Raw genomic sequence first — 14,248 nt, 5'->3', positions numbered from 1 at the left:
TAGTTAAGGCTATTCTTTAAAGCCTGGATGCAATTCCACACCTTTCACTGACCCATTTCTTCACAAAAGCAAAAGTAGGCCCAAAAAAACAAAAGGGATGCCAGGGAGAGCAGCAGAAAAAAAAAGGGCAGCCAAGGAAAAGATAACTAGTAAAGGTGGAGATGGACAGGGAGGGAGGCAAAATAAAACACATGACTTCTTTCAAGCTTCTTCCACTCCTCCACTAATAAGTTCTTATGCCCATGAGAGATTCCCTTCCCTCCAAAGGCTCATATGCTTTCTTCCTCCCCTCTCTCTCTCTCTCTCTCTAAAGGTTGACCTCAAGGTGTAAAAGGAGATCACTAGCTAGCTGAGAGAGAGAGCCTGTGGAGAGAGTGAGCAAAAGCTAGAGAGAGAGAGTGAGTGAGAGAAAGAGAGATCAAGTGAGTGCTACCTTGTTGCTTGGTTGCTAGTATAGCTAGCTTGCTTGGGTGGAAGATCATATCAGCATATCAAGGGAGAGGGAATATGGATAGGGGAGTCCTCCACAAATCATCAGCTCTAGTGGGGGAGATGGGGGAAGGCCATGGATGGTGGAGTGTGAATAATTTGAGGCCCCCCTTTGTTGAGCAGCTTCACAATCCGGCTTCTCTTTTCTTGCCATCCTCCACCACCACCTCCACTACTCCCTCCTCCTCCTCCTCTCCCCTCCATTCCTTCTCCTCCCTGCTGCTCTCGAATCACTATCCTCTTCCTTCTACTGCGACGACAAGCACCGCCGCCGCGCCTTGGCACGACACCGGCAGCCGCCACGGCCAACATCTCCAGGACTCATGGAACCATATCTTACTGTAATTCACACACACACATTCTCTCTTTTTTTTATTTATATGTTTGTAATTGATTAACTTGATATTGTTCTTGGAAATGGTCTGTTTCTAGAATTCTTCTGAACAGCTACATGAAATAATATTGTGCTAAAAACCTCATCTCTCCCTCTTTACATGGTCATATATATTGTGATCATCCAGTGGTGGATTGGCTAGTGGTGAAGAGGGGTACAACAAGAACTGGGAAGGCCAGGTGCTGTTACCAACTACACCAGCTGCAGCTGCTGCAGAAGCTGATCATGGGAGCAACAGCTACAACAACATCTACAGCACCACCACGACTAGCCATGGGAGCAGCACGAGTGATGATGCTTCCCAATTGGCAGTGGCTGCAAGGCCGTCGTCTTCTCCATGGGGTGGCATCCATGGCCATCACCCCCACCACAACGCCTTGCAGCAGCAAGCTTCCTCCCCTAGGTCTTCTTGCATCACCTCTACCACCTCCCTTGGAAGCAACGGCGTGCTGGAGTTCTCAAACAACACTTCACCACGTGAGGTAGGGACAATCATCATTCAAGATAATCAGTCTGGTAATTTTTGTTTGTGTATAGATTATTTTAGGTGCTTATCATTTACTGAGGAGTGAGGGTGGGTGAAAAAGTCTTTCTTTGAGGAAGCTCATCATCACCTTTTGGATGGTTAGAAAGAGAGATTCAATACTAATAGCTTTGTGTGGGTAGATAACCATGCATGAAAGTTTCACTCCTCCTGGAAGCAGTTAAGATAGGGAGCCATGTTGATAATTAATTAGTTATGTATGAAAGTTTTGTAACTTTGCTCTCCATCCTTTTGTGTTTCTCCTAGTGCATCAGCACAGCATCTGGAGCAGCTTTCAAGAAGGCCAGGACCCAAGAACCCTCTCCGGCTCAAGCTACAGTTAAGGTACTCTCTCTCTCTCTCTCTCTCTCTCTCTAGATCTCTCAATGAGTATGGCCCAATCAATCAGAGCAATCTAAGCTAGCACTGAAGCAATAGTTTGCTTGCTGAAACGGACAGGCATGGAATCATTGTAGGTTAAGAGATAAGGTGAGATGGGGTTGGAGATGGAAATGATGGCGTTCTTAATTAGTATGTTTTGCTTGTGCTTTTTCTTCAGGTGAGGAAGGAGAAGCTAGGTGATAGAATAACTGCCCTTCACCAGCTTGTCTCCCCATTTGGGAAGGTACATATATATCACTACATGCATGTTATTAGTCTTTAGCTTTTATATTTCAGCAATGGGAAGAGAATAATTGTCACTAGGCTAGTAGAATATAACAACTGAGTTCGTTGATCTGGTAAAGTTTCTTAATTATACAAATGCTAAGTGTTCAACGAACAGATGGTTATTTCTGTAAGGAATATATACAAGAAAAACCAGTTGGAAAGACAATGGATAAGACAATATTATAAGGTGCTATGACCACATATATACAATGTCAAGTAGTTCCTCATTTAGCCTCTTCTGAGATGAGCTGTAATTATCCGGAGAATGATTAGACCTTGTACCTAATGGATATGAAAACGGAAAGAGTACGTATGTGCCCATGAGTATGGCACACCGGCTTAATTATTACTATAGTCCAATACATCAATGTATATATAAATTTAGATTAATGTAAATTATTCTTATTTCTAAGTAGTAAGATCTGTTCCTACATATATAATTAAGTCTCATTTATTTTGTTCATAAAATTACAAATATATATTTCAGTGAAACAAAAGGAAAAGACAAAATAGAAGTTAATGAAATTTGAGGGAAAACTCTACTGAGAATTATCTGATGCGTTGATGATCATATATACTCCTAATTAGTTATCTTTAGCTACTTTACCGAAGAAGGAAGTTATATATATCAATATATATAGGGGAATGAATGAAACTCTCTATAGAATAGGAGTATCTTGTGGTGATAGTAGTACTTTTGTATCTTTGTTTTTAACCCCTGATGGGTGATGACCAGTCATGTAGTAGTAAAAGAAGATCCAATATTCCAGAGAAAAATACAAAAAAGAGATCCTGACATGGGCTAACCTCTCTTTTATGCCAGACTGACACCGCGTCTGTACTCCTTGAAGCCATTGGGTACATCAGATTCCTACACGGTCAAATTGAGGTCCAGCTCTTTCTCTCTCCCTCTCATTTCTCTCCATCATCTCTCTCTCCTCCATGCATGCGTGCCCATACCTGCAGAGCAGCTAGTTCTCTCAAATAATGCTACTTCCTCCGATTTACAATGTAAGTCATTCTAGCATTTTTCACATTCATAATAATGTTAATGAATCTAATTATTTTAGATTCATTAACATTATTATGAATGTGAAAAATGCTAGAATGACTTACATTGTAAAACGGAGGAAGTAGTATCCATGAATCATAAAGTGTTTGTTTCTTGGTTATTGTCATTCGTACATGCGGCAGGTCGTTGTTCACTTTTGACACAACATATATACATACTTTCTGGAGACAGCTCCATTAATTGCAAGTATACATACTTTGACATAATAACATCTTAATTGAAACATTTCATAGCTAGGGTTACAAGCTTGCAGAGCTTAGCTTAGCTCCATGAAATGATGCATAGTACATTGATAGAGTAAATAATATTATACAGTGATTTGATGTGCCAAAGAAGGAGCTAGACAGGTTGAAACAAAAAGAGGCAGGGCTCTACTATGCACCAATGCATGCTCTCTCTTGCATATTACAGATACTAAAGCTGCATATGTAGTATATGTGCATGCGTTGCCATAGCTAGACCTATATAATCCCGGTCCATCCGTGCATGTGTGTTTATGTTTATACTGGCTTGTCGATCTGATCGATGCAGCAGCATATGCATGCATGCAGATGGTCAGAGAGAGAGAGAGAGAGAGAGAGCCAGGATGCAATCTTTTTAGCCTGCCTGCTGCTCATCTCATGTAAACAGTGCTTGCTCACGCTTGCTTTGCCTTTTCGCAAAAGCAGCCACACGTTGTCCTCCCCTGTGCTGCCACAAGCCATCACACACCTTTTCTTTTCTTTTCTTTTTCTTTTTTTTGCCCCTCTTAATTAGCTTCAGTTAAAAAAAAATCAACCTAGTACTAAAATCTTTATGTCTAGATTCGTTGTATTAGTAGGATGCGTCACATCGTAATACGAGGTCAAGGTTTTTTGGAACGGAGGAGAGTACCACCTAATACTACTACCATATAACTACACACTTACATTAAACCTAATTAACGAAATTTCTCACTCTAGTTAATATATATAATCTCTGACGACCCATCTCATGGTCATGGATCTCCAGGCTCTGAGCTCGCCGTACCTTGGCAATGGCGGCAGCAGCAGCAATGGTGGAGGTGGCTCCAACAGCAAGCTCCAGCATCAGCCAGAAGCCAGCAGGGTGAGTATATAGCTATACAATATCTACTGTAGCTTATAGCCACTGTGCATGCATGCCTGCACTGCAAACGCCCCCCCACGCGCGAGAGATCGATGTGCACAATTCCCGACGTTGGCTGCAGCAGCAGCAGCAGCAGGGTTTTTTTTTTTTTCCTCATCATCACCGTGCGTGCCATATCCATCTGCACGCCTTCCATCCGCGGTTCGCATCGCATCACATCGCATCGCATCTGTATCCTTTTGCGTTTGGAATGGCTTTGAATTGGCAGCTAGCTGGGTCAACAAGGGTGAAAGGGAGCGTAAATATTGGCAGAAAATATCCAGGTTTAATTTGCATTGGGTCGTCGTTGCATCTGCTGCTGCTGCTGCTGCAAATCTGCAATAGCAGCAGCCTGGTCTTTTTTACCGTGGGCAAGGCATGCAGATGCAGATGCAGGCAGCTTCATTATTGGGTGGCGGCTGATAGATAGGAGTAAGTAGATCATCGGAATGAATGGTCGTTGGTCGTTGTTGTTACTTTGTTGGCGTGGTCCAAACGTAACCGCGGTCCATATATATAGGAAAACCGTTTTCGTCCTTACTTAGTTGTTGTAGCATTATTTTCTGGCTCATATATATCGATATATATGGTTGTTGGTACGTGGGGGGGTCGTCGATCGAACTCAGATCGATCACACTTCAAATAAAGCCCAAATACATTATTTTACCATATGGTGCAGTCTATCGTTTGTTTCTTGTTGTTTTTAAATCATATCATTTCAATGGTTTTTAAATAATTATCATGTGAAAAATAGACACATTCAAATTAAGCCGGCACACGTACAATGCATGGGGAGTAGGGAATGCATAATGATGGGGGTAAAACACATAAAATGTCATTGGAGACTACTATAGTGGAATATTGAGTTGCATGCACCCTTACGCGAGGCCTCCTCAAGCCTTTAGCGTGGAATAGAGCGCTAACCAGGATTTGATCTCGAGATCTTTGGATCTGATTGCATATTAAGTTGTGCACCAATCAATTTAAACTAAAAGCCACAACTGATTAGAAAAAGCAGACAATTCACTTTATATTCGAAAAAAAAAACACACTCTCTATATATATTGGTTATTAACACTAGCCACTTTGTAGAGGATTAACAAAAACATTTAGTCCTCCAGCTATGTACAACAGTAGGTGACATAAGGCTTTGTCATGACAGAAACACGACAATGATTTGGTCGGTTGAAACCGATGAAAAATTGTTGGTTTCCTGCAACCACCTCACGATTAATAAAGTATCTCTACCTTTTTTACGTGCACAAAATATAATTCTATTAGTACTACTGCAATTTATTCTAGTTAACTTTATTTAGGAAGCATGACCCGTAGTACACACAAATAATATTGAAATCCCCTCACAGAGCTTGTCCACAATAAAGACAAAGGGTAATGTCAAGTGATTGTGTTCCAAGTACGTTGTCAATTACTATCTAGCATGCATCTATCTGTTCATATGTCAACTATAGTACAGTGGTGCGCACATATTTGTTGTATGTTTTTGGCAGCTAGGCTAAGTTGTTGGGAAAAATATATACTGATAGAAAAAACATATTCGTACATATAGTAGGTTGTTTTGTAATTAAATAACCACACACCACGCATAAAACCTTTTATTTTTTTTCCAACAAGAATTCTCTTTTAGGAAAAGGCTACATTAGACGGTCATACACAAATTTTAGACCAAACTTCAACCTCACAAATTTTAGCTAGTATAAGTTTATAAAATGTACCCACAACTTCAACCTCACAACTATTTTCATGTATCACATACACTTGAAATATTTTATCTAAAATTATGGCTTTATTCCAAACTATGTTGCCTGCACAGGTGTTGCGTCAGTACATTTTGTTAATTGTAGGGTTACGTTACTTCTTCATGTACTGCTCAATATAATATTATTCTGATCCACATTGACACATGCATTGAGTCTGCACACTGCAGAACAGGGAGTACATTTGCTATAATTAATTAATCTAATCATTGCAATTTTATTGTACTGGTCTCAATAGACTATTCTTCCGATCCATGGATTGACACATGCACTGATCTCTGCACACTGCAAAAAGAACAACAAAACTACCATATGCATGGGTTAGCTAGATTAGTTTAGATTAGGTTACGTAATGGCAGAACAAACTTTGCACACAATAATCAAGAATAAAAAGCTTGTGCTTATGATTTTATTCAGAGCATCGTATCTCTGTGAGATCTTTCGATAAAAGTATTGACAGAAACTTTATGCCTGACGAACCAAATGTGTATATATATGCTGGTCGATAAAAAAGCTAGCTGTTTGATTCCCTTTAATTGCTGTTTAATTTTATAGGTGCAAGGAGAAAGGAACAGCATATTTCCAGAAGACCCTGGCCAGGTATTAAGTAACTAATGAATTATTCGATCAATTAGTCATTTTTCCTTTATGGGATCTATACCCAGCTGATCAGTTAAGTAAAGCACAAAAGATGATCCTTTTGTTCCCAAAGGGGCTTTTAGTTTGTCTAAAGCTTTGCTTTAATTGGTCCATAAAAGCATCCTGGAAAGTTAATCATGGGGCCAGTACTTTGTCTCTAGCTTTACACCTTTAATAACTATCACTGAAAACTTAGCTTTGATTAATCACTTAATAACTAATACAACACCCTCTTTATGTGTGGTTCCATTGTACGAGCAGCTCCTACATGACAATGCCGTGAAAAAGAGAGGACAGCCTGATCAAGTGAGCCCTCATCCCTTAGAACGATACATGTACTCTCATCGATTTAAATTTCATGTAAATTACAAGTATACATAATTTAGCAAAATAATTGTAAAATACTAAATGGTGCCTACGATAATTTTGTGTGACAATAATTAACTCTATTAATTAATTAATTAATCAGGATGAAAGCTGTGAGGAAGCGAAGACGATGGATCTGAGGAGCAGGGGCCTGTGCCTGGTTCCGGTGAGCTGCACGGTGGACGTCGGCGTCGACGCCGGCCCGGCGGACTACTGGGCGGCGCCGCCGGCTTTCGGCATAGGGTTCGGCCGCTAGATCGATGCATGGTCCGGTGATCTCTGTGGGCGCCATGGCCAATGAAATGGCTGGCTCGGCTGGCTAATTAAGCTAGCTGAAGAATCAATGGAGATATAGAGATCATATCTTACATATTACATCACATGCATACATGCTTGCATTTGGGTTAATTAGCTGCATAACATCAGGAGCAGCCATCCTGCTGAAAAGGCTGGTTCCTCTTGATGCTATGCACGTGTATGCTCATGGTTTGATGGGTGCAGCAACAGAGTATATAACTGGTAGTGTGTGTGTGTGTGTGTGTGGCTCTTGTCTAGCTAGAGATTGATCTCTTTGGGTGGATTAATGGATTATTATGCACTGGAAGAATGAAGAAGGGTTAAGTTGTAGACAGCTGCCAGAGCACACCTATGCTTGCTATAGCTTGGTGTTGATCATCAAACATCAGTAACACCCTTGTAATTTAAGTCTTTTATCTTGGTGAATGCATGCATGTCACCTTGCTTGTTCACGAAAATAATGGTCATGAATGTGTAATGCATGCATGTGTATCTACGTTTTAATTTATTGCTTGCTGTAATAAAGTCTAAATGGTTTCATCTTGCGAGACTGGCCCGTTCCCTTTTCAGGAAAAAAATTTGATAAAATTCCAATTTATTAAACTCTGCTCTCATCTTTTTTAGAAATACACTACTGGAAATTTGTTGTGTAGTTGCCGAAAAATCGCCACTCCGGTATGTGCTTTTCCTGTAATATACAGTGATGCTCCTCAATTCATAGATACATATACCCTTTTCTCCTTCCTCCCCATTTGAGGAACTAGGTCCCGATTTTTCGATAGGTATTGATAACTCTTAATTTAGCGGAAACTTGACAAACACGATCCTGCCTTGCAACCATAACACCATTTCTCCTCTGGTTATCAACCGTGTCGAAACATTGACCTTACCGAAAAGACTAATCCTTGCACGCGAATTGAAGAACATAAGCAAGAACAAGGTAGATTATAACTCAATCTGAAGATGAATAGTTAAGATCTCAAAGTTGGCATTACACAAATCGAACTAGCAACGAAACTGCAATGATAGAAATAATCTAAGCAAAATCTTATTCTAAACTATGATAGCTACTGAATAAATATTCTTAGGGTTGCCCTAAGGCGCACAACTCTTTGGGTTTAGCTCATGACATAATTATAAGGCACAATACCCAAATTAGACTCGAATTGGATGGTGTACATGGCTTGTTTTGTAGATTTTCGACAGCAAAGAAGGAATTTTGTCGTGAGACAAAAACCATGTGAAAGTAGATTCCATAAAATTTCTAATAAGTACTCATGTACCTTGAGAATCCTTCTGGATCAGCTGCTATGTCCGTTTGAAGTTGATGCTGCCGGGTGACCCGAATCCGAATCTAAGATATGCATGAACTTCGTCTCTTGACTTCTATGGAGCAAAAGTGATCTGGTAATATTGGAGTAGACTTGTGGAAGGTCTTGGTTTGGTTCCCAATCAACCTCTATGATCGTTCATTTATTCCTTGTGCTCGGTCTCTTTCCCTTTACCCAAGCAAGTACCTTTACAAACGAGAACACACAAAACTCATAGTGCAATATGTAACGCGTAAATCTCACATAGAAAGCATGCACCTTTGCTTGATGAATACATAAGGTAGCTATGGTCATATCCGAGCTAGTGTTGTCCTTATCATCCTCCCTTTCTTGATTAGAAACCGTCATCGGTTTCATCTTGTCATTGAGCCTGTTAGGGCATGGCCAACACGGGGACATGGACCGCACCCCCAGCCCTCCACATCAGACCATCCGCCAAAAAGCGTCGAGGAGCACGCGCCCGTAGGGAGGCGTGGACCTTCTGCACGTGCGCGCACCTCTGCGCGGGGAGTTGGTGCGAGGCAAAGGTTTGGGTCTGGGCACCGCGTTGTGTAGGTCGATTCCTCGCGTTGTTGGAGCGGTCCCCCCTCTCTCAATCCACAGGGGTACAAGCTTGTCGCTCTCGCCCCTCTCGCCATTCGCTCGCCCGGTTTGCCCCTCTCCTTCTACCTCGGTCATCGTCGGCCATCATTCGCAGGCATTCCCGTAGGTCGCGGCGAGCCTCGTCGAGCCCCATCGGAGAAAACCCCCAAAAAGGTTAGTTCTTTTTATCCTGAACCCTAGGTCTGTACACCCTAGTCACCACCCCCATTTTTGTTTGTCGATTTGGTTTTCCTTTGCAGTTCTAAGAACAATCTGTTTGCAGGTCGACATGGATCCGAATCCTCCCACTGGCTTCCCCAACATGTTCAATGACCTAGATCTGGTCGCCAATCTTGGCAAATCTTCGAGCCAACCTGCCTTTGTCCATCCCCAGTTCATGTTCCCCTATGCTCATTCACAGTTTCCTGCATTTTACACTCAACCCCCTCCACCTCTAGTAGTGGATTCACGGGCAGCAGCACAAGGGGCTCAAGATCTTGCCAGCACCATAGGGTTTCAGCAAATTCCCAACCCCAAGTGCCAAATCCCTAGCTGCCAATTCCAGATCCCCCACCGCAAGCTGGTGATGACGGGAGGGTCAAACTCTACTACACATATGATGAGGACCTAAGGCTGGTGAGAATTTTTGTTTCATCCTATTTATTTTGGTTTATGTATTGATGATGCTACTGCTGTGATGGGTGAATAATTGGTTGGTTAAGTCAGTTATTTGTGAATGTTGTACATGTGGTGGATGAGTATCATTGGTTTATTTGTTAGTGAGTTAGTTGGATTACTTCAATGATGATGATTTTTGGAGTTTGTAGATGATAGATATGATGATGGTACTGAGATGGATTAGTTTGATATGATGATGTTAGTGAGTTGGGTTATTTTTATAGAATTGTTAACTGTGAGTATTGATTGGTTTTAAATTTAGTTACTTATTTAGGGTGCCGAAACTTCTGTAAAAGGGTTTATGCAATTTATGTGCTATTGAGTTTCTTGTGAGATTACATTTGTTCCATTTTATTTAAATGAAGATGATATTAAGGTGAGTGAAACTAGTATGTTTACCCCACTACATTGAATTGTTGGTTAGTGCTTGGCTCAACAATTCCACTGATCCCATTGAGGGCAATGGAAGGAAATGTTATACTGTTGACAATTCTTAAATCATAATATCTGACCGTCAATACTTGCATATAATGAAATAAAATATGGTATCCAACTTAGTGGTAGGGATTATTCCTAATCATTTCCACTAGTGTTGGTGAAATATTTGAATGCAGGTATATTAAGGAGAAAACACGTCCGTCATACGACAAAATACACCTCCGGACAATCAGGACACATTTACATGGATTGGAGGGCCCATATGTCAATCAAAACCACTTATAATTGGGCCAAATCATAGTACATGATGTTGGGGGCCCATTAAGCAACCTCCCAGCCAAAGGAGTGGCCAGAATGTGGGTTTTTGGGTTCGGCCGAACCTGTTCTGAGGCCGTTGATCGCCATCTTCCATGTGTATGCTCCTGATTTATTCCCAATGACGGTTGGAGGGTGTTTTGGACAATTCCCATAGTTGTAACCATCATATGGAGGCTATAAAAGGAGGAGCTCACTTCACTTCACAACACACACAACTTTGAGCTGAATTACAAGAGGCTCTATTGTATCTTTTGTATATTAGAAAATGGGTATAAGTTACCGCAAAGTCGCAAAGACCAGTTGTTTGCAGCTCACCAAGAGTCAATAAGAAAATACATTGAGTGTGCCTTCAACATCCTGAAGGCGTGTTTTAGGGTGGTTGTTGTGCCTTGTCGATTATGGGAAATAGGTGGCATTGGATTGATCATGACGGCTTGTATCATATTGCAGAACATGATTCTTGAAGATAAGAGAGATCTCCCACCCTTTGATCATAACGACAACAATGGAGAGTTCGAGGTTGACGAACCCGAGTATAATTAAGGTGCACTGGATGAATTTGAGGCTGTCCTTGATGAGGACACAACTAGCTCGGATATAAGCATGACTACCTTATGTATTAATCAACCAAAAGGTGCATATGTTCTATATTAGATTTACTTGTTATATATTTGAACAAATGTTGCTACACAATGAGTTTTGTGTGTTTTCGTTTCCAGAGGTACTTGCTTGGGCGAAAGAAGAGAGACCGAACGTAAGGAATGCATGGATGATTGAAGAAGTTGATTGGGGACCAAACCAAGACCTTCTCCAAGTCTTCTTTCATCTCAGCACGTTACTTTTGGTCCATAGAAGACAAGAGACAAGAGACAAGAGGAATGCGTGGTCCCGATCTTCCGATAGGTATAGATAAACAATCGATTTGGGCGGAGTCGCGGCACAACTCGATCCGGCTTCTGAACGAACACGCTATTGAGCCCTGCAATTGCAGCACCACGTCTCCTCTGGTTATCAACCGTGCCGAAACCCGGTTGACCTCGCCGAGAAGGCTAATCCCTGCATGCGAATCGAAGAACACAAGTATGAACAAGATAGATTGCAACACAATTGCATATGAATGATTAAACACTCGAATTTGGGGTTCCACAAACTGATCTAGCGTCAAAACTGTTACAGTTTAATCTAAGCTAAACCCGACTCTAAACGATGACGGCTACTGATTAAGTATGATTAGGGACGTCCTAGGGTTGCTCTAGGGCACACACCCCCTTGGGCTAAGCCTACGACACAATTACAAGGCCCAAAACCTAAATCAGATTCGGACTAGATGAGATACGTGTCTTTTTTTGCAGATTCCCGGCAGCTCGGTAGGAATTTTGACGTGAGACCAAAACCATCTGAAAGTAGATTCCATAAGATTTCCAACAAGTACTCATGGGCCCTGAAATTCCTTCTAGATAAGCGGCTAGGTCCGTTTGAAGTTGATGCTGTCAGGAGGCCCGAATCCGAATTCAAAACCTGTAGGACTTTATCTCTTGTCTTCTATAGACCAAAAGTGACGTGGTGAGATGAAAGAAAACTTAGAGAAGGTCTTGGTTTGGTCCCCAATCAACTTCTTCAATCATCCATGCATTCCTTACGCTCGGTCTCTTTTCTTTCGCCCAAGCAAGTAACTTTGCAAACCTAAAACACACAAAACTCATTGTGTAGAAACATTTGTTCAAATATATAACAAGTAAATCTAATATAAAACATATGCACCTTTGGTTGATTAATACATAAGTTAGTCATGGTTATATCCGAGCTTGTTGTGTCCTCATCATCCTCCCCTTCTTGATTGGAAACCGTCCTCGGTTTCACCTTGTCATGGAGCGTATTGAACTTATCTTTATCTATCACAACATCCGGTGAGGAACATTTCTTGATGGCCATATGGTTGGATTCTAAAATCTTTGTAGTCGAAAAACCCCAACACTCCCCTTCTTGCAAATTAACTTGTAACTCATTTAAACAACTAGAGGAACTAGAAAGAGAATTACTTATACGCATGTGGTCCTCTAGACAATACATTTTATCATGAAAAGGAGGTATAGTCAAATTCAAACAAATATATACTCGATGCACATTTAATTCTCCTTTACTATCATAATTGCCTATAATATGAAAAATCACATAAGAAGGACATGGCAATTCAAATCTAGCAAATAATTTCTTCTCTAAACAGTTGAGTGGACAAAGATCATCAAATTGAATATAACCCCAAGTATTCAAAGAAGATAGCAATTTAAGCTCTTCATTCTCGCTAGCAATATGAATAACATGTTTAAACTCAACACATGGTGGCTTTACTATAGAACCAACATGTTCATTCACTAGTTGTGGCATGGATATAAGTGAAGCATCGCACAACTCTTCTTTATCACAAGAAACATCAAGCAAATTGTTTTGTGACAAAGGTATTTCAACAATCGTTTCCACTATGGGTTGCTCTAATGTAGCACAAGTACTGGACATAGTTGGTACATGATAAATATGCATACCTTGATTAGTTGTAGCACCATTATCATTACATTTATTCTCATCTTCACAAATTATAGGTGCTTGTCCAATTGAACATTCTTCAAGCATGCATGGAGCTATAGATAGGTTTTTTTCTCTTCATCTTTCTTCTCTTCCTCCTCATCATCTTCAACGTCGGAGGTGTTGATGTAGCCATCTTCCGTAGCAACGTATGCCCGTTGACTTAGGCAAACCTTCTACACATGGCAAAATCCATGGTAGCGGTGGCACTGAATCCTGGGCGTGCGTCCCGTCGAAGCGACAGATGAGGCACTCTTGGTGGATACCTGCGAAGAACCTTTACCTGAATCTGCAGGTCGTGGGTGAGGTGGTTTTGGTGCTGCAGAAACTCCGGGCGCAATTGGTCGCTTGCTCGCTGGTGGGGTCACCCAGAAAGAGATGGGCTTGGGCAGCCCCGAAGATGGCTTCGCCCGCAGCGTGTACGTGCTCGCCTTGTTCTTGACCTGTTGATTACGCCCCTGCAATTCCTTCTCTGCAAGCATAGCAAACTGAAACAACTGGTTGACAGTGTTAAATTCCTTATTATCTACTATGTCCTGAATCTCGCGCCTCAATCCCATGTAAAAGCGACAAATGGAATCCTCAGTTCCATCCACTATGCTACGTCGCATCAATCCTTTTTGTAGCTCACCATAGTAATCCTGTACAGATTTATTCCCTTCTTCTAAACACATCAGTTTCTTGCTTAATTCTCTAAGATAAGATGGTGGAACAAATCTATCACGTATAGCTACCTTAAGTTCTTTCCAAGTAGTAGGTAAAGCTCTCTCTACAGCAAACCCAGACCACCAAATATAAGCAAACTCTTTGAACTCACTACTGGCTTATCGAACTCTATGTTGCTCAGGCACAAGGTGGGCACTAAACTTTTGCTCTACTGTCATCTCCCAATCAAAGTATTTCTCAGCATCATAATAACTCGAAAAGGATGGTATTTTAAACTTAACCTTAGAATAAGGATCATCGGGCACG

At 41.2% G+C, this 14,248-nt stretch overlaps 1 protein-coding gene across 1 annotated transcript; it reads left to right on the top strand.

Annotated features, from left to right (window-relative positions):
* The first annotated feature begins 217 nt into the window (after nucleotides 1-217).
* Nucleotides 218-7,810, top strand: LOC127763421 (transcription factor bHLH133-like). The gene is made up of 9 exons (XM_052288119.1): nucleotides 218-830; nucleotides 1,011-1,365; nucleotides 1,674-1,751; nucleotides 1,966-2,031; nucleotides 2,899-2,964; nucleotides 4,138-4,233; nucleotides 6,603-6,647; nucleotides 6,948-6,992; nucleotides 7,156-7,810. Exons 1-9 carry the CDS (start codon nucleotides 508-510, stop codon nucleotides 7,306-7,308), a joined length of 1,227 nt encoding a protein of 408 aa, XP_052144079.1. The 5' UTR covers nucleotides 218-507; the 3' UTR covers nucleotides 7,309-7,810.
* Nucleotides 7,811-14,248: the final 6,438 nt, after the last annotated feature.

Source organism: Oryza glaberrima, chromosome 2, assembly GCF_000147395.1.
Source record: "Oryza glaberrima chromosome 2, OglaRS2, whole genome shotgun sequence".
Classification (NCBI taxonomy): Eukaryota; Viridiplantae; Streptophyta; class Magnoliopsida; order Poales; family Poaceae; genus Oryza; species Oryza glaberrima.
The sequence above is the reverse complement of the archived record's forward strand: the minus strand, read 5'-3'. Positions and strand labels throughout refer to the sequence as shown.

Bases quoted from the DNA above. Each gene is read 5' to 3' on its own strand.
- LOC127763421 (XM_052288119.1), top strand. From the start codon at position 508: ATGGATAGGGGAGTCCTCCACAAATCATCAGCTCTAGTGGGGGAGATG. The intron at 1,366-1,673 runs GTAGGGACAATC...TGTTTCTCCTAG, and splicing joins ACAACACTTCACCACGTGAG to TGCATCAGCACAGCATCTGG. The intron at 1,752-1,965 runs GTACTCTCTCTC...CTTTTTCTTCAG, and splicing joins CGGCTCAAGCTACAGTTAAG to GTGAGGAAGGAGAAGCTAGG.